Source organism: Chrysemys picta, chromosome 14 (genome assembly GCF_011386835.1).
Source record: "Chrysemys picta bellii isolate R12L10 chromosome 14, ASM1138683v2, whole genome shotgun sequence".
In the NCBI taxonomy this organism is placed as follows: domain Eukaryota; kingdom Metazoa; phylum Chordata; order Testudines; family Emydidae; genus Chrysemys; species Chrysemys picta.
The window spans coordinates 9343224-9371016 of record NC_088804.1 but is presented as its reverse complement, the minus strand read 5'-3'; the positions used below and the strand labels follow the sequence as shown (position 1 = coordinate 9371016).

The following is a 27793-nucleotide window of genomic DNA, read 5'->3' as shown; positions in this document are numbered from 1 at the left end:
ATGGATACGGCTAGAGGATTTTCTCCTTTTGTTCATTTAACTACATACACTCCCCTCGGAGACTTTCCGTGTCCTGGGTCCTTTTTGAAATCCCGCATTTCTCCTTGAAATTGCAATACGTTACGTCAGGGTAAACCAGACTCACCCATGACACTGTTGTAAGTGAGATCAGAATCAAGCCCTGGGAAGAGCAATAATGTCTGAGGTTTTGGAGTCATTGGGGTGTGTAAAGGGGAAATTAGGCTTCTCTCCTTTTACTTCTTGACCGGCAATTGGAATCCTCCCCAACCATGTTGGACCTGAAATGATGGCCCCTCCCTTGCTTGTCTGTACCTGTCAGTTACATAAACGCAATTAATGCCTATCAAACAGCTCAGATTTTTCCAGCAGGAGTTAAAATTAAGCCTATTGTGAGAGTGACTTTTAAATGCTAGGCAGAAATCTTGGCAACCTGGACAATGAGGCTAGAGAATTTAGAAAACTTTGGGGGCTTTTTCCAATGTAGAGTGAATTTCAATCACCACAGCTGTGCGGATCTGCTTGTGGTTCAAGCCGACATGTGCGCCGTGTATAAATGCCTGGGTATAGGTGGGCATATGCGATGTACAACACAAAGCATGTGCTTTGTTATCCTTGGGGTGATGTTCCATATGGTGCTTGGGGGGATGTTTTCCCCTGCCCTTTGTTCACATGGTAGGCCCCTCACCGCAGCTGGTGTGTTAGTGATCGTACGGGGACAGATCTACAGCGGGTATAAACTGGTGCGGCTCCATTTACACCAGAATGGGATTGGGGCCTGTTGTGGATAATTGCAAGTGTGCCTGGGCCAGACCTTGGTTGTAGTTGCAGGCCAGAGGCAATGGAACAGCTGGTGTGTGAATGTTCTAAGTTCAAACTCTTAGCTACACACCTGTATAGATAACAACTTCGATGTGCCTTTCCAACCTGCCTCGTTATCGTGTGTCACTGGGGAATCCTGCCAGAGGCAAGGTGGTAGGAGAACAATTAGTCATAATACTGAGCTCTTAGATCATGCTTTTTATCCATAGATCTCAAAGAGTGGACATTATTCCTGCCTTTCCGTTAGGGAAACTGAGGCACTGAAGTGAACTGAAGTAGCTCCCTGAAGGTGCAGGCTGGTAGCAAGTGCCTGGAGCAGAACCCAGGTGTCCTGCCTTCCAGTCCAGTGCCCTGTGCACTGACCCCCATTGTCTTTGCTGAACCTGGGGCTCGATTCGGCTGGTTTTGACAATGCCGATTGCACATCTCCAGTTGGTTTTTTGTTTAACTGGCTGTGACCTGTAACTAATGAAGGAGATCCCCATCCCCTCCTCTCCTCCAGAAATGAACAGTCGGGATTAGAATGCTCCATGGTACAAAGATTCAACCACAAGCGAACGGAGCTAGGAGCCGGCATAAACCACCGACCCTTCATAGGGTAGGAGCACAGCTGGCACAACTGGAGAGAGCGGTAAATAAAGGAGGACGAAAATCACATTTTAATGCCCTGCCATATGGAAGCAGAGACAGTTTAGCAGACTAGAGGAAGGTGATATTGACGGTTTTGGAGTGGTGGTTCCATGAGCTGGTCTCAAAGAACAGGAGTATGGGAGGGATACTGGCTTAAAGACTTCCTCTTGTCTGAAGCTAGGAATGGATGACAGAGGATGGGTCATTTGGTCATTACTTATTCTGTTTGTTCCCTCTGAAGCACCTGGCATTGGCCACTGTCGGAAGATCGGATACTGGGCTAGATGGGCCTTTGGTCTGACCCAGTATGGCCACTCTTATGTTCTCCCTTTCCTCCTACCCCAGGGATCACTTGTAGGCCTAGTCAGAAAAATGTCCCCTCCCCACCGCCTGAAAAATAGAGACTCTTTGTCAAGAAACCGGAAAACCCCAAAGTTTGGGGGGTTCGAAATGTGACCCAAAAGCAGATGCTTTCTGCAAAAATGTTCATTTAGTTGAAAACCCAATTGTCTGTCAAAAAACCGTTTAAGCGGAAGATTTCCGCCCCCTTTTAATCCCGTGCATCTTTATCAGCACCTGCAACTCTCTCCATTCTCCAGGTCGTGTGTCCTGCCCACCGTTCCTCTCTCTCCCTTCTTTGTGCCCATCAATGCTGCGGTGCAACTAGGAAGTAGAGCTGCTCTCGCGGAAAGCTGTCTGTTTTCCTTCCACTCAACGTCACCAGAGATGGGGCTCAACCAAAACCCTGCACTAAAGCAGCCCCAGTTTGGGGGAAGATTTAGATTCCGATCAACTCTTCAAAGCTGCCCCCTTTCTCTGTAATGGGTTGAGCCACGCCTCCTGCTCGGAACATTCATGCTGAACCTTGAGAGGTTTCAGATCCAGATTTGTGGCTCGGGCCCATCTCTGCTCTAACTATCTTTGTGTTGTGACACAAGCTTTGCAACGTAGTAACATGTCCTGTGGCACGAAACTTAACTCGGGGATGGGTGAACGGCCTGCGAGAACTGCGTGTGAGCTCAGCCCAAGGAAACAGGACCAATCCCAGATACCCCTGCGCAGCTGGCACAAGTGATTTCCATTCTCCTCCTGCCCTGGACCCATTTCTCTACAGCGTGAAACACAGTAGTGATCCGGTCCCGCCCCAGCACAGCAGTGAGTGCTGTTGTGTGATAGACTCATACACCTACCCGGTCCCAGCAGTAGTGTCTGAATGCAGGGCTGGTTATATGGGCTGCACTGAAACTGCCAAACAGAAGCCCTTTCGCTTTCCACAAACTCATGGAAAATACACACGGTTTAAATCTTATTTCCACCCTGGTGCCAAAAATCTACTGGAAGCTTAATTTAAAACTTACTCAGGAGTACTACACTGAAAAGGAAGGGCTGGAAAACTTCTTTCCCTTTCAAACCGAAATGAAACAGCCGAGACAGGTGATGTGTGTTTTAATTTGCATTTTAGGGTTGAGTGAACTCTTCTGGGTTGGATCATTAACATAGTATCATCATCAAATGTGTTGCTCCTCAGTGCCAGCTCTCCCTGAAGGTTAGCTAATAGTGGACATGGGACCATCCACTATGACGGTGTGTGTTTAAGACAAGGGTGTTGCATTCAGGGACTTCCACCTGGAAAAGTACATTTGGCCTGATTCTCGCCAGTTTTGGCTCTTTTGTGTTAACATGATGTGACATGCTGCCATATCAGAGGTAAGTGGCCCTGGGGCACTTAAACTGGTTTACAACTGAGCCTAATGGTCTGACGTGTCACTGGAGGGGAGGGGAGGGAAGGGAAGGGAAGCATTCCTCTGTAAATCAGAAGGTTGGCCACACCTAATCCCGGATGAACACCTGCCTGTGTTTGCTTTCAATTGCCCCAGCCAGTAGCCCAGCTCCAGCCAGGTGAGGTGGACACACACATGCGCGCACACACACACACACACACACACACACAAACTTGAATCCAGCATTTGCTGCTAGAAGAGGCTGGGTGTAGCAGCAAGTCTATCTTTGAATTAGGGGTCTGGTTACAAAAGCAGTTCACCATAGTTAGCCCTCTGCTGTCTGAATGCTCCCTAGGAACGTTGCCCACGTTAGCAGTCAGTAGTTGCAGGGAGAGTCACTCGCTCATGCAGGCTTTTCTCCTGTTGGTCTGAGACTTTTGCTAAGGCCCTCCCTTTGTTTCTCTGGGTATGCTTCCCACCTTTTTGTCCTGCAAGGTGGGGCATGGAACAGGGGCTGGTTATCTAGAATAGGCAACCCTTTTATACCAGACAAAAGCCTTAATCTTAAGGCAGGGGAGGGAGTAGAAAGTGGGGAACTTGAGTTCCACCAACGTCCTGGAGTTTCCTTTTCAAAGACCTTAAAACAGCACTTCCTAAATCAACTGAAGGCTCTTCTTGAGTTTCCCGGAAACGGTGCGAGTCCCAGCCTTTCTATTTCTACCACCACATTAAGATCATGGTACACAAGAAGTTGAGTAATTGCATATGAAGCCTTCCTCCCTCTATGTAGCTGGTTCAAACCCAGCCTGGGTCAGTGCTGACCCAACAGCCTTATCAGTAGACAGATGTTCGAGGGTTATGGGCAGTGAGATGTGGCTCTCTGTCCAGTTCTCAGTGTGCAGGTCTCAATGTCACCAAAAACAACGTTACATTTAACACAAATTGGCAGGTGTGTTCTCAACAGAGAGGGTAATGGCTGAATGGGCATGAATAGGGCCCTACCAAATGCATGGTCCATTTTCATAGATTTCATGGCCATAGCATTTTAAAAATATTGAATTTCACAGTTTCAGCTATTTAAATGTTAAATTTCACAGTGTGGTAACAGAGCATGAAGAGGTATTTAAAAACGGCAAAGTATATGGAAAGCCCAGACTGAGCATTTCTCACACTGGGAGTCCCGACCCAAAGGGCGGGTCACAAGGCAGCGCCGCCACCAGCAGCAGCCGTACAGAAGTAAGGGTGGCAGTACTGTGACCCCTCCCCCTGATGATAGCCTAGGGTGGTAAAAGTACACAAGGCCAGATTTCATGGGGGGCACCAGATTTCATGATCCTTGACACGTTTTTCATGGCCATGAATTTGGTACGGCCCTAGGCATGAACCAGTCATTTTACCCCTAGAGGTGCTTCTGTTTGCTTTGTACCTGCCCTATGGATACACAGAGGAATTTCAATTGCCCTGTCCATGCACAAAAATGGTACAGCTTTAACCATACTATTGGAGTTTAAGTGGTACGACCCGCCTAGTATGGATGCAGTTTTATCTACCCCGGTGAACTCATTCCTGTATGGAAAAGGGCATCGGCTACACCAGTATAAGTCTTTATACTAATATAACCGTAGGCATGCATGTTTAAGAAGCTTAATTTAAAATTAAATTAAAATGCAGAGCCCCCCCGGACCGGTGGCCAGGTCCCAGGCAGTGTGAATGCCACTGAAAATCAGATCGCGTGCCGCCTTCGGCACGCGTGCCATAGGTTGCCTATCCCCGATCTAGTCTGACTTCCTGCACGTTGCAGGCCACAGAACCTCACCCACTCCTGAAATAGACCCCTAACCTCTGGCTGAGTTACTGAAGTCCTCACATCATGGTTTAAAGACTTCAAGTTACAGAGAAATTCACCATTTACACTAGTTTAAACCTGCAAGCGACCCGTGCCCCACGCTGCAGAGAAAGATGGAAAAACCCCCAGGGTCTCTGCCAATCTGACCCACAGGAAGATTCCTTCCCAACCCCAAATTTGGCGATCAGTTAGACCCTGAGCATGTGGGCAAGACCTGCCAGGCAGATACCTGGGAAACAATTCTCTGTATTAACCAGATTTTTTTCAAGTTAGATTTTGATGGATCACTGGTTTTCTTTTTTATATTATTGTTAGTCCTTGGATTATTAAAATTGAATATTTAAAAATCTAGTTTACTGTTCATTTATTGTTGCATTTCTCTCAGCTTGGACAATGAGAATAAACTAACCTGTTTCACTGCTTAGTCTGTTTTTCAATCATTCACTTCTAGGCTCTCAGAAGAGCTGGTTAAATCTTCTTGTGATCAACCTTTGAATATTTTTTGGTTTTGTTTTTGCTAAAATTTTACATTTTCCAAAAAGTGTTGGCCAGGAGAAGTCTTTTAAAAATGGCCTAAGTCCCATTTCCAAAAGTGATTTAGGCCCCTGAGGGCTTTCAATGTGACCTGAGCCCTGGTTTTTATAATTGAGTAGAGATTTTTGGCTGCCCAACAAGAGATACTTTAACGCAGCCTGGTTTTTCAAAGGGTGGATGTTCAGCCCTTTCTGAAAATCAGGTTCCTTTCAGGCGCTGGGGTTGGGCACCCAAAATCTCTAGTCACTGTTTAAAATCTTGGTTCTTCAGTGCCTACATCACTTTTGAGAATGTAACATAGGCCTGGTCCCCACTAAGTCCCCAAATCGGACTAAGGTACGCAAATTCAGCTACGTTAATAACGTAGCTGAATTCGAAGTACCTTAGTCCGAACTTACCGCGGTCCAGACGCGGCAGGAAGTCTCCCCCCGTCGATGCCGCGTACTCCTCTCGGCGAGCTGGAGTACCGGCGCCGACTGTGAGCACTTCCGGGATCGATTTATCGCGTCTTAACCAGACGCGATAAATCGATCCCAGAACATCGATGGCGTGCCGCCGGACCAGCCGGTAAGTGAAGACTAGGCCATAGACTCCTAAATCACTGAAGACTAGTCTAAACGCAATACTGCTTTGGCTAGTTTTTGTTTGTACAGTCCCTGGTGTGGGTGCAGTTATACTGGTCTAAAGATGCCTTGTACCAGTATAGTTCATTTCTCCTTCCCATTCTGGAATAGTTACACTGACATAAAGCATCGTTTATATCTGTGTAACTGCATCCACACTGGCGGAAGCTGTACCGCTTTAACTGTAGCAGTAGAGTTACTGCGGTACAACAGCCCCATCACCACCACCACTCCAGTGTGGGCAAGGCCTGAGACTCTGGAAAATGTCTCCCCCTCTCTAGTGCTCATGCACAAGGCTGCAATGTCTGAATTACAGAAGCTGCCAGGGAATGTTTTTGTTTGAAGCACTTTCAGTCTGATTTTAAAATCGATGTCGCGAAATAGCATCTGTTGGCCTCAAGTGTTGCTCTTACGTGGTTGAGATGTGGTGTAACAATGTTCCATTGTCGGATACGCCAGGCTACAGGCAGCTTTTCTAGCTCTGTTTGCCCAGCCTGTTCCTGTCCCGCTCATGGTGGGAGGCCAGTTGGAAATTACCTCCTATGTTGATATGCCCCATGAATAGCTTACTTATTAGGTTCAATGTTAGAGCCTGACCTGAGCCTCTCTATATTTGTGTAAAGGGTGTAGCTTCTGACTCAGACATGGGACTTGCTGTGTGGTTTTTTTCTAGGGTGTGGCCGAACCATCCTGTTCTAATTTAACTATTGGGTACTGGACATACATTAGCTTATTTTTAAATGCCAGCACACACTTCGCGGCTCTGCCGCATTCTGGCAAGAACTTAATAGAAGTGCTCAAGCAAGTCTCATTTCTGTTCACTAGGATCTTCCCAGAATTGAACCTCTTTCCACCTCCTTCCCTCGATTATTGTTGTTGGAGCCTTTCTCCTTCTTATTTCAGATGACGTTGAAGCTGGACAAATGCAGACTAGAAACAAGGTGCACGTTTTTAACAGTGAGGGTAATTAACCATTGGAATAATTTACCAGGAGTTGTGATGGATTCTCCATCACTGGAAGTATTTCAGTCAAGCTTGGATGCTTTTCTAAGGACTGGTCTACACTGGGGGGGGGATCGATCTAAGATATGCAACTTCAGCTACGCTATTCGCATAGCTGAAGTCAAAGTATCTTAGTTCGACTTACCTGGCCGTCCTCACGGCGGCAAGTTGACCGCCGCGGCTCCCCCGTCGACTCCGCTTACTCCTCCTGCCGAGGTGGAGTACGGGCGTTGATTCGGGGATCGATTTATCACGTCTAGACGAGACACGATAAATTGATCCCCGATAGATCGATTACTACCCGCTGATCCGGCGGGTAGTGTAGACGTGGCCTAAAAGAGATGTCTAGTCCAAACAGGAATTAATTCAGGGAAGCCCTATGGCCAGTGTTATACATGAGGTCAGACTAGATGTTCACAATGGTCCCTTTCAGCCTTATGACCTACAAATCATTTAGTCTGACCTGGTATATAACACAGGCTATAGAATTTCAACCAATAATTCCTGCAGGGGAGGGCATTTTTTTCCCCTCGTGCGCATGAACGCCAAGCCCAAAAACATGGTTGAGCAAGAGTCTCTCTTTGAGAAAGGCCTCTAAACTTGATGAGAAACCAAGTGATGGAGTAATCCCCATGCCCCATGGTGAGCTGTTCCAATGTTCACTACATTCACTGTTACAAAAAAGAAAAATCTTCTTTTCAGTTTTCTAACATCAAGCGCTTGGACTTTATTTCTTAATCTGCTGGGTTATAATGTCTTCGGATATTGGGTATCTTCTCTCTGGTCACTTGGGCCTTGAGAATGTAAATGTGAGTAGAAGACACAAACAAAATAAAGTGCTTGGAATAGATCAGGACAGGAAGCCATGTTCCAGGATGGAGCTAATGTAAAAGGCTCAGACTCTGGATATTTTGGGAGCTCTGCTGCTGAAGCCTGAACTGACGTCGTGTTTGCTACAGTAAGCCCGCTGTTTGCTTTTCTGCCATGACTGACGCTTTCCTACATTCCCTTGTCTCCTGCAGATTGCCTGGGGTTTTTACTACCGGAGTCCATGGCGTATACATTAAGCCCCTCCCCTGCTGGGCCTATCGGGACCCAGTACTGTGTTTGCAAAGTCGAATTATCTGTGTGCGGCCAAAACCTTCTGGACAGGGATGTGACCTCCAAATCTGACCCGTTTTGTGTCTTATTCATAGAAGTCAATGGCAAATGGACAGAGGTAAGTCACAAAGTCCTCCTATTGTCTACCCTATGCTGTTGGTGTGTGAATAGTTCCACTGAAGCCAATGGAGCTACATGCTTGAGTGAAGTTATGCATGTCCTTAAATGTTTGCCTGATCAGGGCCTGAATGGACAGAAAATACAGAGTGGAGAAACTGAGGCACAGAAGGGTCAAGCGCCTCCATTTACAAATGTTCTCTAGACTGAATGGCTCGATCAGTTAAACCCCACTATTTTCACAAACATATGTAATAAATTTCTATGTGGTGTAGTTTTGATTTCATCTGAATTCAGTAACAAGTGGTAAGAAAATGAATGCTATTTAATGAGGGCTGGGTGAACAAGTCCAGGTAAAACAAGAAATCCCCCAAACCCTCTCCCAGTCAGAGCCACAGCTGCTTGTGCCATAGTTGGAACAAGTTAACACTAAAATGTCTTCCGTGTTCCCCTGTGTCTGTCCCTGGAGCCTACTCAAAATTTGCGGCAGAAGTACTGAAATACACAGACTCTTGTCTTAATGCTTCCAGCTGGACTGGACGCAGGAAGTAATGGGAATAGCATGAGAGCTTGTGCCCAGGGGATATATAGCCCAGTTTTTAAGACACAACTGGGGGAGAGATTTTCCAAGCTCTCTAAGCCCAGTTGGACACCTAGTTCCCATTAAAACGAAGCCAAGTTGTTTGGACAAGTGTCCACGTTTTTCCAGTGGTCACCTGAATTTTTTATGGTCTGTCTGTCTTTCATGTAGACCCAGTTGCACGTGTCAGTGCCTTTTCGTGTTTGATCAGTTTTACCCTTAAGAGGAATGATCAGCTAAGTGTGATCATCTCTGGCGGGTATTGGAAACTTCAGAACATTCCCAAGTTTGCCTGAAAGCCTCTGTATTGGGCATAAGTGATTGTCTCAGACCCGCGAGCGTGGGTATGTGAGTTCTCACTGTGATGCGTCTGGTTTCGCTGCCGTTACATTCATCTCGCAGACTTGTCTCTCTTGTCATTTGGACAAAAATCTTAGAATTATGATTACAAGGCTCAGAAATGTCAACCTCTGTCACACCACAGTGAAGGCTTAAAATCATTCCTTAATATTCTCGAGCTGCCCGAGTCACAATCCACAGTCCTATGCAACGTGTAGAAGCTTGGGGCAATGCTGTCATGATCCCTAATGGCTTGAGCCCAATCTGAGCACATTGCAATACTAATTGAATGTGGTGTCCCGGGTGCCAAGGCCCTGGTTAGAATCCAGAGGTGCCATTCCAAGTTGTATGCTGAGCTGTTTTTTGGAGCCCCAGCTACGTGTGAAGCCGCTCTTTGGATTTGAATTTGCTAGTCATTAGGTCGGTATGAAACGTTACGTGATGGCGCAGGTTTGGACTGGTATATTGGGTACTGCTGTTGATTTGCATTGTTCAGGGGGACTATGGAGATGGGTTGTGTTTGAATACCTAGGGCCTCATCCGAAGCCCATGGAGGTCCATGGATTTGGGGTCAGGCCCTTAAGGAATTTCAGCTCCATAGTTTGGAACAGCAGGTGTGGGCCACTGGGCAAGAAAAAGGAGCGGCACTAAAGTGATGAGGTTCAGTTCTATGCGGTGTGAACTGCAGTCCAGTCAGTGACTCACTGGGAAAAGCCTCTGAACGGTTCATGAGTCTTGATCGTGCTTGGCTGGATGAGACGTATGCACCACACCTGTCACCTTTTATTGGAGGAGACACTGAGCAGAAGCTACAGCTTAACACTATCATGGCTTGTTTCTTTGCCATCAGATCCAAACACCCTAGAGCAGGGGTGGGTAAACTTTTTGGCCCGAGGGCCACATCTGGGTGGGGAAATTGCTTTCAGGGCCATGAATGTAGGGCTGGGATAGGGGGTTGGGTGCAGGAGTGTGGAAGGGGGCTCAGGGCAGGGGGTTGCGGTGCAGGGAGGGGTGCAGAGTGCGGGTGGGGCCTCAGGGCAGGGGGTTGCAGTGCAGGGAGGGGTGCAGAGTGCGGGAGGGGGCTCAGGATGGGGGTTGGGGTGCAGGAGGGGTGCAGGGTGCTGGAGGGGACTCAGGGAAGGGGGTTGGGGTGCAGAGTGTGGGAGGGGGCTCAGGGCAGAGGGTTGGGGTGCAGGAGGGGTGCGGCAGGGGATTCAGGGAAGGGGGATGGGGTGCAGAGTGTGGGAGGGGGCTCAGGGCAAGGATTGGGGTGCGGGGTGTAGGAGGGGTTTGGCGTGTGGCCTCTGGCCTGCCGCCGCTTACCTTGAGTGGCTCAGGGGTGGCACCCGCTCCCAGACGCGGCCGACACCACGTCCCTGCGGCCAATGGGAGCTGCGGGGGGCGGTGCCTGCAGGTGAGGGCGCAGCGCGCGGAGCCCTCTTCCCCCCCCCCTTACCCCAGGGGCCGCAGGGACGTGGTGCCAGCCACTTCTGGGAGCAGCGCAGGGCCAGGGCAGGCAGGGAGCCTGCCTTAGCCCCGCTAGGCCATGGGGCTGACAATCCTGCGGGCCGTAGTTTGACCTCCCCTGTCCTATAGCCTTATAGCTCATGCCACCATGTCAAAACTAACATCCTTGGGGAGAACAGAACTGAAACCAAGTTATTTCCCAGGGGTGGAGTTTGACAGGTCTAGGAAAGTTGAGAGGAAATTGGAGAGAGTGAAATCTTATCCATTTGTGCTGGATGTTGCGCAGACCTGTAATAGGGGGGTCGTGGCAACAAAGAGCCTATCTTCTAAAGAAGGACAAGATCAAAAGCCCAAGGGAGAGGAGGGGGAAGATATGGTTAACCATTTTGAGAAGACAGGGTTGCATAGATTAGCGATTGTGTGTTATTTGAAGGCTTATCCTGTTATCAAGAAGCCTGTTTCAGAAGGCACTCGTGGAGGAGGGGGAAACATAAGCTCTAAACCTAGAGGGAGAGAACTAGAATATCACTTCCACTCCCTTTAGCACATCCGGGAAAACACAAGGTATGCTGCCCAGCCGCTATGAGCAGAGGTTAGCAGCTCTTGGGCAGTTTCTTTTGCAAATAATAACGTTGCCCGTCAGCAAGGGCCAGCTGAGGTTCCTTAAAGAGAAACACGCTGCCACTGCGCGGGTTGAAAATCAGCGTTAGCAGCAGGATTCCTCCTGGTGGGTTGCTGAGGAGCAGAGAACGGCTTTCGTTTACTCCCTTTGCCGCCCCTTAAATTGAGACTGAGTGCCCTCCCCAACATGCCCCATGGCAGGGGCTGCAAACATGAGTTTGTTCTGTGAGAAGAGGAACTCCAGCATCCACCCCGCCCTGTGACAATGGAACAAAGATATCTAATTTGTTTCCCCCTTAAAAATGCAAAGCACAAAGAGCCATTGTGTGGTCTTGTTTCAGGCACTCTGCCTCTGCAGTATGAAGCTGCTAATGAAACTAATGGTGTGTGAATTGGATGAATTATTTGATGATTTAAGTCGGTTCTGGCCAGATACCAAGGATCTACCATCCAAAAAAATAAAAAAGAAACACCAGCCAAACATCTACTCCGCTGAAAATAGGCCTCAGACTGGAAGGCAGCACTACAGCACATCACACAAACAGGAATACTTAGTCCCTTTGGGCACTGTTTGTGTGTGATAAGCAGGACTGACCTGGCCCAACCGGGGGGCTGGGGTGGGAGGATCTTGGCAACTTCCTAGGAGCTATGGGACCACTTGCATAAGAGGGACAATACTGCAGGTCTCCTCGTCTTTCATATGGAGACTACAGGCCCTAACATGTAAGGGTCCTTCTTGATCTGGGCAGCCTTCCTTGTGGATGGAGGCAGACCATTGCATGCTAGAAGTTGTAATCTGAGTGGGTTGAACCTTTGCATTTATAGATGAGAGTTACTGCAGGCTGGATTGCAGAATACCATGGACTTCACTGTAGATACGGAGTGTCTTATAGACTTGCCGTAGTTAGACAGCTCTCTGGTGAGACCACCAGAAAACCAACCCCAATTTCTCTTTCTTCTATCCCCTGGGATTGAAGTGGACGTTCCCCTCTTTATATTAGAGGTTCCTGCAGTTCTTTAGAACCAAGAGTTCACCACTTTCTAAAGGGCAGCCTTTGGTCTTACTTTGGTAACTGGTCCCTATTTAGAGAACACGTTGCTCTGAGGAATTATGGGCAGCCTGTCCTCTGGTCACAATGGCGGGGGAGTTTTGCATTTTTAAATTAAAACCCAAGATTGTGCAGACAAAACGTGTTGGCTCAGTGTTCAACAAAAGCCGTGAAGAAGGCACGGGGCCAAGATGTTTGTGCAAGGAACTGCAGGTTTATTTTTATGATTCTGAGGGATTTAATGTGTTGGAAGACTTTTCCTTATGTAACAAGTTCCTGAATGGAAAAAACATAAAGAGCACTGGGAGAATTGTGGAGCCATTCGCTTCTAACCTGTAGGTTACCGCTTTGAATTTGGCCCAGGCCAGTAGTGGTAGAAGATAATTAATAGCTATGGACTGGTACCACTCTGCCTTATGTGGAACAGGTAGATTGTCCCTGGGGACAGGAGTCCCCACCAAAAAAGCATTGACAATTGGAACGAGTTGGACTGACACCAGGAGGGTCTTGGCCAAGAAGCCAATGAATGAACTGGGTTACTGGGTTATAGCCTTGAACTATCCTTAGCTCCTAGAGTTGGTCCCTCGAAGTCAGGGTTGAGGAACATTGATGGGGCACTCTGGGTGGGGTATGGGAATCTTTCACTGCCATGTTGTATCTGTTCTGTGAGGCTAAAGAAGATCTTACGTCTCCAGGGCTCTGAATTCTCAGCACCTTTCAACAGTAGTAAAATTTCACTTAAATCAAAAGCTAAAACCCATCGCGGTCTTGATTTTTTTTTTTTGGCTGATGCTAATGCGGTGATCTGGGTTAGATTCACAGGATTTCTAATCTTGTCATGCAGTGTCCCTTTAACCGGCCGTAATTCTAAAGTCCTCTTTTGCTGTCGATAAGATTGTGTCAGATGGGTTCAACATCAGCTTTCTTTACAACGCAATCAAATGTGTGGTTTATTTTTTGCATCTGCTGTGTTGAGCCCCTGTTACTTTGCAAAATACACTATAGAGATTTGGTCTTGAATGGGCAGTTTCTTAGACACTCTGCTTTTGTGGAGTCAGCGAAGGTCAGCACATGGTTAGAACGTCGCGGCCAGTGGCTGGACTGCCTCCAGCTGGAAAGGGGGAGTGGCCACGGCTCCTGAATGCGAAATGTTCATGTTTAGAGAGCAGCTGGCGGGGATCCACAAATGGGGGGTGGGGCAGGGACCTGGGACTGGCCAATGTTACTCCCAGTAAGGTGCTGCTATGGCAACAGGAAGGTTTTGTCCTGATATTTTCAGGTTCGTCAGGATGGTCACTGGGCTGACGTAGCTTTGGGGACCCTCGGCATGTCATCATGGGATCTCATGCCCTGAAGTCGTTTTGAGGCAACATCATGTTGCAGTATCCCATACGATGTAAACGTTATGGGATTGCAACCAGGGCTGGCTCTAGGTTTTTTGCTGCCCCAAGCAAAAAAATTTTTGGCTGCCCCCCGCCCCCAGCCCACCAGTGCCCCCCCCACCCGCACCCCCTAACAATGGGGCGGCGGGGGGGGGGGGAAGGGAAGGGAAGACTCGGCGCGGCAGCGGCAGCGGCAGCAGGACCCCATCTCCCTCCCTGCATCCCGGGCGCCACTTCCCTTCCCCCCTCCCCGCCCCTCACACACTCCAGGAGCCCCTCTAGCCACCGCCGCAGCCCGGGCTGCAGCGGCCGCGAGAGGGGCTCCCGGAGTGGGGCAGGGGGGGAGGGAAGCGGCGCCCGGGATGCAGGGAGGGAGATGGGGTCCTGCTGCCGCTGCCCTGGGGAGACTCGGCGCGGCGCTGTACAGGGCGCCGCCGGGCTGGGCAGGGGGCACGGATCCCAGCTCCCGCTGGCAGGGCGAGTGGCTGGGCCAGGGCCGGCTCCCGGCAATGCCGCCCCAAGCAAAAAAATAAAAAATAAAAATAAAAAAGGGAGGCCGGAATGCCGCCTCTTAGAAAGTGCCGCCCCAAGCACGTGCTTGGAGGGCTGGTGCCTAGAGCTGGCCCTGATTGCAACGGAAGGACAAGTCGACGAGTATAGACTCTGTGTGTGTAATGGGGTTGAAGTGATGAACTCCCTTGTAGGAGCTGGCATAGGTGGGAGAAAGCATGAAGTTAAAGCTCCTTCAGAATGTAGGTAAAATCCTTCTGTAATCAGCCACTAACGATCAATCCAGATGATCACAATGGAGGCTATAGTTAAGCGAAAGAAATATCCCCAGACTTGGTGCCTGCAATGTCTTACACGTGGTGCCAGATAACGCCAACAAAGATTACGATTCAGTGTTGTTTCTAGCAATCAGGTTGGCTCCCAAGTGCAATGATTCTGTCTCACTAAGCTTAACAAGACATGAAAATTTGCCGTGAATCAGCCTTTGAAAAAACACAAGCCAAGGAGCTACATAAAACTTAGTCATGTCTTAATTGAACTTTCCATCGAACTGATGTCATGTTGCTGTGACCGCAAAGGAGCCGCTGTAAGATGCAATGGGGCACGCTGACAAATGCCATTCCTGGTGTGCCCTGCAGAGAACAGCTGGCCGCTTTTGTACCACTCCTGCACCGGTCACCTCCGATTGATAGAGACCCAGTGACTCGCTCTGAGTCTCATCCTGCTGTTTCTATCCTGTCCCCTCTTTGCATTTCATAGCCTGGACTACCTGGTCACGTGCAGCAGCAGCAACATGGCCGATGCTTATCTTGCACTGGAAGTGGCTCACAAGGTCTCTGCCCCAAGGAGCTAGCAGACTAACTTCATGCAAATACGGGGCCAGCTTTTCAAACGCTCAGCACCCACAATTGGAGCCAGATTTTTTCAGAAGCGCTCACCTGCTGAGCTGTTCTGAAGCTCCGGCTGTGTACTTGGGTGTCTAAAATGGCAGCTGAAGCTCTATTGAAAATCCAGTCCGACATATCCTGGTCCAACACCAGAAGGCATGGAGAGACACAGGACCAAATTCAGACCTGGAGTAAGCAGGAGCAGCTCCTTGGCCCCTGCTCGGTGTTTCCCTCTCTCGCTTCAGGGTTAGAGATGAGGAGATCTGGCTCCTCAGCCTCCATTCCTCCCCTTCTCTCTCTTGGGGGTATTTGAGTGAGGCTCTGCGTCCCCGGTTGTTGAGGACTATGGAACATCTCTAGTAAATCTCCCTTCTGCTGCTATAGGGCTTTAAATTTGTGTTCATCCTGGGCAGGCTCCGTTACTTGGGGAACTTTCCCTCGCTTGTAATTCAAGGTGCTCCACTTGGCCCACGCAGAAATCTTTATGTAGTCCAGTGCTCTTTCTGGGACAGATTAAAAATATCGAACTTCTCCTCCATGTTTGGACCCAAATGACTCTTTCCATTGGTTTAACTCTTTGCAGGATTAAAAGAATTCCATACAGGTTATGGAAAGGAGAGGAGAGAGGTGGTTTTCTCCTGTGCACTGGCTGTGATGTGAGAAGGGGGTTGTACTTGGTAATGGGTCATTGGCAGGTTTGAAGGGTACCTTTGTGACCCCAACAATCAAACTGTGCCAAAGGACCAGAAGGTGGCCCACCTGCATTTTGTTGCGCATTGCAGCGTAACAGACAGATTATAATATTGTCAACTCTAGACCTGTTCAAAGGGAAGCTTTCCGCCTGTGAGTGCGGTGAAGCCGTCTTTTTCAAAGCACACGGAAGTACTGTGCAGCAGTTGGCCGGGATGAGAGCAGAACTGATCTCATGACACCCAGGTCCTTGCAGCAGCTCCTAGGTTAAGGGGAAGTCTCTTTATATTTGATGAAAGGGGCTGTGAGCAGGGTCTCAGGGCAACCAAGTGAGGTCACTCAATGAGGGTGCACTGCAAAGAATGGGGCAAACAATCCCCAAAGCTGGTGGATATTCCAATACTTCGATTTACCAAGCCAGCACAAAACAGGCTCTAGAATACCTCACTGGTTGCACAGAAGCCAACAACACCGTTCCCTTAAAGTAACCCAGCCTTAGGCCCCTACCCAGACACCCAAGTCAAATATGATGAGGATTACTGAAAATCTTATTCATCATCTAGAAAAGTTCTACCAATCCCAAAGGATCGGACACATTACCTCCCAGGTTAATGAATACTCCAGATCTTACCCAAATACATGCTTACAGCCAATTCTCATTAACTAAACTCAAATGTATTAAAGAAAAGAGAGAATATTGGTTAAAGGATCAGTATACACACAGACATGAGTACAGTTCTTGAGATTGAATTCATATTAGAGATGGCGAGCATTGTAGTTGCAAAGAGTTCTTTCAGAATTAGTTCATAGGTTATAGTTCAATCTTCATATTCAGGGTGTTCCAGTTTAGAACTGGGATCTCAGCCTTACGACTTAAGTGTCTCCCGCATAAAGCATCAAGCAGGTACGAGATCAAAAGGATTGGGACCCAAAGGTCTTTTATACAGTACCAGGCCTTCTTGTGAGAGCTCAGAGTCCTTTGGCGAACAATAAGCAATTATGGGGACTTCTGAAGTAGATCCATTTCCTAAGCATCACTGGTTATTATCCACACAGATTAACATAAGGCAATTGCCCATTTTCAATTGTTCTCAAGTGATTTGCTATACATTTCAAAGAGAGAGGAACACAGCGATATCCTATGTTTACAGTTAATTTAAATGTTAATATTCCTTTTTGATCTCTGAATCAATAGCTATAGTGACAGACAGGAACTGTCTGTTTACATGGCTAACATATGAGCACACACATACAATTAGTATCACCTCCAATTTCTAACAATACAGGTTTGCATTTCAGAGTTCTAGCCTATCTACCATGGAGTGGCCCTAATTACCCCTCACATGTCTCTAAGGGTTGACTCTGTGTCATTTATCCTGCAGGATGCTTAACCCTTTCTGGCCATACATCACACTTTGTATAAGATTTGTTGCATTGATAGAACAGTGGTAGCAACATTGATCTGCATGGTCATATTTTAATTGGATTACATCACAGGGACCTACCTTTGTAACACAGACGAATAGGCAGCCTGGTCCAGTTGAAAGATGTTCTGCAAAATCTGGAGCAACTGGGAGGTGTGATCAGAGGTGTGTGGAGCCGGAGATAACGTCTGTAATTAAAGGGATCAATAACCCTGTACAGTTTGGTTTGGGGGCAGTTCCCTACCCCCCAGAGGGCCCTTCTGTAATATCAAGACTCAAATAACTAACCCTTTGGGATCAGCTTAACCCAAAAGCTGATGAGGATCCCCTTCCTTGAGCCCCCGGCTTTTCTTTCCAGTGTCGCTCCCCATTAGAAACACAACCGTATGACATGAATCAAACTGGAATTAACTCAGGGAAGTTGCATGGCCTACGCTTATGCAGGAAGTCAGACTAAGTGATCACAATAGCTTTATAATCCATTCATCTTGCTGCAGCGTCTCCATAAATTTCGCCTTGTTTGGTCCCTGCTAACTTTTGTTCTTCAGCATGGTTTATCTCTTCCCCCCGGCCAACAACCGGGCTATTTTCTCAGCGCGAGGCCAGCCTGAGGGCACAGCTCCGGTCCCCTGACCCTCTTCCAGAGGCGCTGTAGAGCTGCTAATGTAGAGTTTAAATAACAGTGCTTTGAGGGTAGTAATTTCAACGGTCTCCCAAATTGAAGCTCTAATAAGGGTCTTTGGCATCCTAATTAAGGCTGTAGCATTTGCTCAGCACAGTCGTAGGAGTGGTTTGTTGTTGGCTGGGTTTTGCAAGTCAGGAGAAATTATCTGTGGACCGGTACCCTGTGCTGGTCTCCTCCACTCACTTTAAAACCATGGGTCGGGTCCTCCGGCTGCAGACAGGGTTACTCAGCTCTGCTGCTCCAGGTCTATTGCCTGGAGCGAAGCAACGAGGGCAAAATGAGCTCTCTGTGATGTGGTCCACAGGGATTCTGTCTAATCATGTTACTGAGGCGCCAGTGAAGATCTTATTTCAAAACCAAGAAATCAGATGCTAGCAGAAAAACAGGCCCCTCTGGCTTCATGGTTTTGCTGATGCAATTTCGAATAATACAGAATTCATGCCTGGAATAGGGGCCAGATTCCTGGTGGGGTTTTGGCCCCCTTAAACCACCAAAACAGCCTAAAGGGGAAGTGGAATACGCCCTATGAATCCGGTGCGCTGGCCAGTATGGAGTTGCTAGAAAGGCTCTTCATCAGCCCTGCTCCCAGCAGAGGGAGCATTTGGGGGCCGTGCGTAGGGAGACGGGAGTGTGGCTGGACGGTCCTGTGCTCGGGCTAGTCTCACCTGGCTGATGGGGTCCCTAAGAGGCAATTGCAGCCTGAGCATAAACGTGAGTAGCCTTGTGGCTGCTCTGACTTATGCCGGGGTTCTGGCAGATCCCAGCTGCCCGAAATATTACAGGGAGTATGAAGGTGACTTAAATCCATTTTTGTGCCACCTACTGCCACATTCCTGTGCAGGGACAGAGCAACAGAGAATCAGGGCCTTGGTCTTTTAGAGATGAAACCGAGTGAGTGGATGTAAAAATGGCAGGAGATCTTTCTATCAGAGACAGGGTTCTGGCATGCCCTAGCCCAATACCAAATTGAGTAATTCTGCCTACTCAAAATCCAGCCCCAAGAGATCAAAAACTGCCAGGTAAAAAAATTGTGAGATTGGCTTAAAAATAATAAATTCTGGTTTCTGACCCCTTAGGGAGCTGTCACTTCACATTTTCAAGCCTTTCTCCGTAATCACGAGGGCTGGAAACTTACGTTTTTAATTTTAAATGAAAGCTGAGATTCCCATGCAATCTCCTGATTCCAGCAGCTGGGGGTCTAAGAAACCCACCTGATATCATGAGAAGTTCTTCTTCACACAGCGCGCAGTCAACTTGTGGAACTCCTTGCCTGAGGAGGTTGTTAAGGCTGGGACTATAACAGCGTTTAAAAGAGAACTGGATAAATTCATGGAGGTTAAGTCCATTAATGGCTATTAACCAGGATGGGTAAGGAATGGTGTCCCTAGCCTCTGTTTGTCAGAGGGTGGAGATGGACGGCAGGAGAGAGATCACTTGATCATTACCTGTTAGGTTCACTCCCTCTGGGGCACTTGGCATTGGCCACTGTCGGTAGACAGGATACTGGGCTGGATGGACCTTTGGTCTGACCCAGTACGGCCGTTCTTATGCTCTTATGACTTGCGATAAAAATCACAGCAGCTGACATTGCTGTAAATCCTATTTCCTGCAGGACCTGCTGGCTCCATAGCTTCATTTCCTGTCCCGCACTGTGTAGCGTTGCTCTGAGCTGTTAAAACAGCTGCTGTGTTCCATTCAAGGGGTGGATGCATTTCAGTGGTGGGGGGAAAGGATTTCTGTATGGCTGCATGTGGTTGGTGGAGTGGCCTGTCTTAGGGGTTTGTGCTGCCATCCATCACCATAGTATCTGAGTGCCTTCCTTGGGGGTCAGTAGCAGTCGGGAAATCCCTAGTGTATTTCGTGGGGTCGCTGGCACGCCTCCCTTTTTAGGGCAAAACCTCGGGTTGGGTTTTTAGATTGTATTACTATCCCCTGTGTGTTGGTTGGTAGGGTTTTAATGGGTAGAAATCTAGGGTCCTTCAGTATGGAGCAAACCTATTAATATTTAGCATTACAGCAGCGTCCAGAGTTCTGAATCCGAAGCAGGGCCTCATTGTGCTGGATAATACTACTCACATATTGCTGATCATTTGATTTTCATCTTCCCAGCGGGTGCAGCCGGGAGCTATTTTGAGATAATATTAGTTTACTCCACATGTTTTCCTGGCAATTAAGATGGAATAAGTTACTGCCTTATATAGACCAACTATCCCTGTATTTTTAGCAAAATTATCATATTTCCATTCTGTCCCTCCACCAAAAAAAAAATAACAAAATCTCTCCTACACTGAATACGTTTTGGGGGAAGTAAAAGGTGTGTCCTTGTTTCCGCTCCTGTCACGTATCTATTTATAGCTTTCCAATGTTTGCCGGCTTTCTGTCTCCATCCATTACTCCTGATGAAGCCAGTAGTCTTCCTGGTCCATATGGAGGAGTGTTTGTGGCAGGTGCTTTTTAGCAGCAGGACGTGTTTGTCTAGTGGTTAGAGCAAGGGACTGGGAGTCAGGGGAACGGAGGTGTCCCGTTCCAGTCTGTACAGCTTGCTCAGTGTGGACGTTGGGGGAGTCACTCAGTCTTTCTCTGGTGTCTGTTTCCCAACTTTCAGAATGGGGATGATGCTGGTCTAATTAACAGGGAGGCAAAATTCCTTCCTCTTTGTGCAGTTCTTTGGGGCCCTCGGTGGGCACAGGGTTGGTAAGCGCCCTAGAAACGCAGAGGAGGGAGTGGTAGCGGCTTTCTTAACAACCAAGGACGCAAAGACAAGTAGCGGGCGATGCTGGAGTTGAAATGAGGAAGGAAACAGCTCCCCTTGTTGGAATAGTATTAAGGGAGGAAGATCGGCGTTTCTCTTGTCAGCTTGAATGGCACCATTTTTTGCCTATTGTATGGAAGGATGGTCTAGTGCAGGGTGGCCAACCTGAGCCTGAGAAGGAGCCAGAATTTACCAATGTACATTGCCGAAGAGCCCCAGTAATACATCAGCAGCCCCCTATCAGCTTCCCCCACCCCACTCCCAACGCCTCCCACCCACCAGCAGCCCAGCTGATCAGCCCCTCCCCCTCCCTTCCGCCACCTCCTGATCAGCTGTTTGGTGGCATGCAGGAGGCTCTGGGGGGGAGGAGCGAGGGCATGGCAGGCTCAGGGGAGGGAGCGGGAAGGGGTGGAGTGGGGGCAGGGCCTGTGGCAGAGTCAGGGGTTGAGCAGTGAGCACCCCCGGCACATTGGAAAGTTGGCTCCTGTCGCTCCACCCCCGGAGTCGGTGCCTGTACAAGGAGCCGCATATTAACTTCTGAAGAGCCACATGTGGCCACCCCTGGTCTAGTGGTTAGGGTGCTAGCCTGGCACTTGGGTGACCTGAGTTCAATTCCTTGTGTGACCACCTTGGGCTTGTCTATACTTGGAAGTATACTAGGGAGGAGGGATAGCTCAGTGGGGGGGAGGGATAGCTCAGTGGTTTGAGCATTGGCCTGTTAAACCCAGGGTTGTGAGTTCAATCCTTGAGGGGGCCATTTAGAGAACTGGGGTAAAAATCTGTCTGGGGATTGGTCCTGCTTTGAGCAGCGGTTAGACTAGATGACCTCCTGAGGTCCCTTCCAACCCTGATACTCTATGACAATAGCTGTCCCTGAGTAACTCTGTATGTGGACACTCTTATTCTGGAACAAGCGTGCCTTGTTCCTGCTTCGCTTACCCCTCTTTAAACAGGAACAAGGCCCTCTTCTTCTGGAGTAAAAGTGTCCACACACAGGGACAGCAAATCAGAGCCCTCCGTGGCTCGGGTCCTCCTGTGTACCCTGGGGCTAATGGCACCGCCCTGCCTCACAGAGGTGCGGTGAGGATGCACACAGTAGAGATTGTGAGCGCTCAGCTACTGTGGTAATGGGGCTGTATAATTGGGATAGCTGGAACTGGACCTATGAAACTGGCTTGTTCTTGCCTTCTGGGCCATGACCCCCCGGTGAACATCACCAATTGCCTTAGGGGAAGGGGACAGTTTAGTTAACCCCATTCTGTTCCCTCTGCCTCGGTAACCCGGAGCATCCCATAAACCCGTGCGCTGTTTCTTAAGCTGCCTCTTTTAGCAGCGCCATGTGACCCCGTGCAAGAATTATGGGAGGACTGCACTAGAGGTCGACAGGTGGCTGATGCCTGAATGTCGGGGATGGCAGTTTGAAGGAAGAGTTTGCCCGTGTTGGGCTGCTGTGAAGTGACCCTGGCTGATTGGCGAATAGAGAGGAAAGGCTCAGGGCAATTCGCGGGTGGCCGCTGAATTCATCAGACTCTGACCAACTGATGGTATCGTGCTTCAAAAATCCAGGCCCTGAACGCCAGCCCCAGCTGTGCAAATGCAAACAGTGCAAACAGTGCTCCCTTTCAGAGGCAGCGGCCGTTGCCGTGTGGAGTACAGCTCCAGGGAGAGCACATCGACCAAGGCTCAAAGCATCACCGTTTTCCAGCACCCGCAGCCAAGAAAAACATGTGCGGGCTGGAGTCCCTTTGGGTCAGGAAGCTTTTGGCACAAACCCTGGTGCTATTAATCTGTCTGAGGCTTGGTGCTTGGAAACTGAATCTCACGAGGCAGAGCTTCTCTAGTCCCTTAAACGTAGCCCAGTTTGGTCAAATCACAGCTATGTGCTTTGTCATAGCTCCAGCATTTTTGCCCTGGAATAAGAGACGTGGAACAGAAAAAGACCTGTTAGATCATCTTCCCCAGCCAGCTGTGTCAGGGCAGGATGGTTCCGTGCGCCGTGTATTTTGTAGCACTTTATCCAGTTCAGCCTTAAGTGCCTTAGTGAGGGTCTGCTTCCCTTGCGATTCTATCCCACAGCCTCGTAGATCTGATAAGAAGTCTCTTAAATCAGCCTAGATTCCCTCTTTTGAAGTTCATCCCGGTATTCCTCGCTGAACATCCTTATACCACTCTCATTCCTCTGCTTCCTGTGTGCTTACGTCCTGGAAACCTTTGTAGGTGGTGATCAGGTTATATACCCTTCACGTCCCACTTAGCAGCTGCCTAGCCAAGCTAGACTTCGTAGCTCTTTGTATTTTCCCTCATTAATCTCCCTCGTTAGCTTCCCGGAAGCATTTTTGAGCCTCTTCTCTGAACTTCCTCTAGTTTGTCTCTCTCATCAGAGCTGGTTTTGTGGCTAAGGGGCTAGACAGGGACTTGAGAGATTAGGGTTCAATCCCTGACTTGGCCACAAAGTTCCAGGGTGTTTTGGGGCAAGTCACTTCAATCTCTCTGTGCCTCGTTTCCCCTGTTGTAAACATTGGTTGTTCTTCTCAGTCCTTGGTGCTGAGAGTATCCGCGGTTTAGAGCAGGGTCATTCTCACTATGTTTATACAGTGCCTGGCCCAATGGGGCTGCAGGATCACTCAGGGTCTCTAGGTTTCATTGCAGCAGAGAGAATGTTTCTGATAATGAAGTCCCGAGATTAGAGTTCAGTATCCCATGGGTGCAGTATCCCAGCCACGTCCAATGTGTGGAGAGGGACGTGCGCTTTCCTGATGCATTGGCCACTTTCTGCCATATCACATGTCTACTTTGCTGTCGTCTGGGTCTCTCACGCTGCTTCCTGTGTTTCTCCCTCCCAATGTCAGTGTGTTCAGGTTATTTTTTCCTGCGTGTATTTCTGCGTCGAATCTGGTTTTATTTGCTCGCTTATTTAATAGGATTTTTCTGTCCTTCCTGGTGTTTGTAACTCCTCTCAGCTTTGGCCTCGGCAGTTTTCAGTCTACTACCTCTCCCAGATCAGAGAGGAGCTTGTAGAAAACCAGACCCAGCATCGCCCCCTGTGCTCCTTCCCCCAACTCAATATGTTGTTGTTTGTTTGCAATTCTTCAATTGATTGCCAGTCCTTGTGCCTGGGCTCAAACGCACATTGGCTGGAACGAAGTTCAAACTCACCTCAACCATTTGGGCATGCCCGGGCATAGGAGAACTAGCCGGTGATGCCAAGATGCTGTCACGCTTCTTTCTCAGCCTTTCTGGTAAGGTGAGTTCCATTGCCGCTAAGCTCACTAATGAAAACAAAACGTACAGTAGCTTTTTCTGTAACTAGTTGAATGGGTGCCAGGGTTAGTCCAAGCTTCCAAGCAGGAGGGAATGGTTACATGCTGTTCCAGGCAAGGGGACAGCCTTGTGAGATGGACCCGCGTTTCGGGTACTGTCTTCTCCCCACCCGATCCAAGGCTTTTGAGCTCTCCACGGGGAGTGCTCCCCCGAGACTTCGGGCAGAGTTGTTCATCCCCCTCCGGGGACTCGAGGCTGGAATATGCGCGTGAGAGGCCGGACAGTCTGGCCTCTTGGCCAACGAGAACATCTGGCACTGATAACCCAGAAAGGGCCCAAGTGAGCAGTCGATGCTAATGCTGCTTCCCAGTGACCCTTTCCAAACGGTGGGAACTTGCAAGGGGGAAAATGGCCAGTCTGTCCAAAAAGAACAATGAAAGAAGCCCTGTGTGTGAGCCCTAGAGAATGTGAACGGGGGTCCAAGGAGAACTAAGGGGCCTTTTCATGTTCAATAAGCCCTGTTCAGTTAGGCGAGGGGGAGAAGGGACTGAGGCCAAGTGGCTGGCGGTTGGGCTTATGGGAAGAGGAGGACTTAGAATTTGGCTTCATTGGCAACTTCACAACGAAACAAACATCAGCCTAAGCTTTCTCCCCACACTTGGCTGGTGTAGGGGGTTGTCTGCATGCCCTCCGCTGGCCCAGTCCCTAGGTCTCTCTACCCCAGATCATGGACGCTCCAGCCACTCGTCCAGCCTGGTTAGAGCAAACAGAATCAGCATGGATCAGCGGTAAGGAGACTTTGGGTACGTCTTCACTACCCGCCGCATCGGCGGGTAGTAATCGATCTGTCGGGGATTGATTTATTGTGTCTCGTCTAGACGCGATACATCGATCCCCGAACGCGCTCCCCGTCGACTCCGGAACTCCACCAGGGCGAGAGGCGGAAGCGGAGTCGACGGGGGAGCGGCGGCCGTCGATCCCGCGCCGCGAGGACCCGAGGTAAATCGATCTAAGATATGTCGACTTCAGCTACGCTATTCTCGTAGATGAAGTTGCGTATCTTAGATTGATCCCCTCCCTCCCCCCCAATGTAGACCAGCCCTAAGCAGAAGAACTTTAGTGTGGTTGCTAGAAGCTGCCTCCCTGTTAAGAGATCTAGAATTTGTCCCCTTCTTATTCCATTACTTAAGGCCCTTGGTTGTAGCCACCCTTCTGGCTGCTTGAGAGCAGTGCAGGGTTGTGCTGGGCCTGCCTGTCTCCACCGTGCACTGAGCACAGGATGCTCAAGGCTTGGCTTGTGACCAGCCATTTCCTATGCTCAGGCAGTGCCTTTGAATGTCAGATCAGGCCCTTTTTTTCCTGCAGCTGTTGTACATGTTCCTTAGGAACAGGCAGATGTAAAAAGCTCGCATGATGGGAGGGGAATTCTGACTCGGGCGTGCATGTAATCCAGAGTTTAGCACAGAGGTGACTAATTCTAGTGCAATGTAATTGCACAGATCAACAAAAAAGATACCGTGCTCTTTCCTTTAAAAAGAGACCCGTCTCCCCTCCTTTCTGCTGCAGGAGCAGCCAGCGCACCAGTCTCTGTGTTAGTAATATGTTGGCTTAGTAGCAAGCTATATGCATTTCTTAGACACATGGCACCTTTGTATCCAGGTGATGAGTGATAAGGGCAGCATTGTCCAAGTTGGCACCCAAAATAAGAGGCAGCTTCGTAGCACTTCTGAAAATCAGGCCACTTTATTTTGGGTGCCCAAATACAGATCTAGGCGCCCTTCTGTAACGGCTCGACCACCTCTAGATTTGCTGTGAAAGGCAGGCGTATGTCCCGGCAGGTTGCACTGGGGCTGCTCCCAACCTCAGCCTGTTATGAAGTTAACAATACGTTGGAAGCTGTTCTGGGCCAAGCCCTGGCTAGGGCACTGTTGAAGGTGGACCAGGGTGGGTTTCTAGAGGGCTGTTGAGAATGTCCCTTCCAGAACCTAGGTCCGATCTGCTGCAGGCGCTGTGTTGGGCGTAGCACTCACCCACAGAAGGAGGTAACAGCTGGGGCCTCATCTGCCAAGTACATCCTAATGTTCCACAGATATCTAAGTCATGTGGAAATGCCAAAGAGCAAAAGAGCAGCTGTGGCAGAGAACCAGGGAGGTTATGGAGAATCTGTTTCCTTTCAGAGATTTTCAGTTTGAAATACGACAAGGCGTGGACATGAAATCCAAACAACACAGCACAACGTAGACGTCTACCAGCCAGAAAGTGACACCTGCTGCTTTAATACGTAGCTACATATACCCAGACCACCCCCGCCACCTTCCAAAGGATCCCTTGTTCACCCTACTCTAGATTCTGTTGTTAAGAGCGGGCTATTTTGGACCGCAAACCTCAATGGTGGTACTTGAGAATATCAGCATTCCCAGCCATCCCCTGCTAGCATATTGTGCTGGGCTAAATCCATGGAAATTGAGTGTAATGAGTTTATTTTCTGGCAGCCCTGGAGAGTAGAAGTCAGAGGAAATATGGAGGGCTCTGCACCCCTTGCTCTGAGTTTGGAAGAACCTGTTGCTTGTTTGTGTTGTCGCTCCTTGGCAGAGACTTTCTGGCTCATAGGTTGGACCTTCAGTAGCTTGGGCCCGACTTGAGAGCATCTCTGGCCACTTACACATGTTGATGCTCTGTTTCCAGGCGCAGCTGAGATAATCGTACGGGTGGGTTAACTGCACAATTGTACACCCACTTGGGGTGAAATTCCTCAGGTGAGGAGGCCCAGTGAAAGGCCCTCCCTGCAGTTTAAGCCCTTAGAGAAGAGGGCCTGGCTGAGCAGATGTGCTATGGAGACCCCTGCATCTGCTGTTATGGAAGGGATCTCTGTGCCAGCCCCTCGTAGGCCAGCGCAAAGGGCATAGGTGGGGGAGGACCAGGTTCCAGGAGGCGCGAGATGTACATTGATCCCAGGGCCCTAGTGGAATGTGCAAATAGGGCCTGCCCTGAAGCCCTCAACACAGAGACTCTTGCAGGCTTCAATGAGCTGTGGATCAAGCCCATAGCATGGAGCAGAAGCCCTGTGGAGGCGATGCACTGCAGCCCTGTGCTTTGGCCCCAGGACCAGAGCAGGATTTCCCCACCTCTGCACTTCACCCTCATGAACCTCAGTTCTCCAGTTTAATGAGTCCCATCTCTCTTGTGCTGAGTACTAAAGTCCAGGCCCATGGACTTGCGATGTATATCCTGAATGCTATGTATTTATTTTGGACATTGATTCTGTAGCTCGTTAATAATTGCTGCGGGGTTTCTGAATGGCAGGGGTGCAGGTGGAAGGGCTTGTCTACACAGAGACGCTAATTCAGATTAAGGTAGGGTGTGAGGCTGGGTCTACACTACCCGCCTGAATCGGCGGGTAGAAATCAACCTCTCGGGGATCGATTTATCGCGTCCCGTCGGGACGCGACAATCGATCCCCGAATCGACGCTCTTACTCCACCAGCGGAGGTGGGAGTAAGCGCCGTCGACGGGAAGCCGCAGAGGTCGATTTTGCCGCCGTCCCTACAGCGGGGTAAGTCGGCTGCGATACGTCGAATTCAGCTACGCTATTCGCGTAGCTGAATTTGCGTATCTTAAATCGACTCCCCCCTGTAGTGTAGATGTAGCCTGAGTTTAAAGTGGAATTGCTATTCTTGATTAACAAAGTGGATTAAGCTTTTAGAGTTAGGCACTTTTATTCCAGAATAACAA

General features: G+C 49.1%; 1 protein-coding gene across 5 annotated transcripts in view; it reads left to right on the top strand.

The window, feature by feature from the left end:
• Positions 1 to 27793, top strand: part of CPNE2 (copine 2) — a 171274-nt gene that overhangs the window by 47360 nt on the left and 96121 nt on the right. For all 5 annotated transcript variants that reach the window (XR_010592520.1, XM_065566950.1, XM_065566948.1 and 2 more), the window contains exon 2: positions 8219 to 8415. Coding sequence is in view for 4 of the 5 variants with exons in the window: in XM_065566950.1 (XP_065423022.1) it covers positions 8248 to 8415 (168 nt within the window). In the remaining variant the exon portion in view is untranslated. The remainder of the gene's footprint in view (positions 1 to 8218; positions 8416 to 27793) is intronic.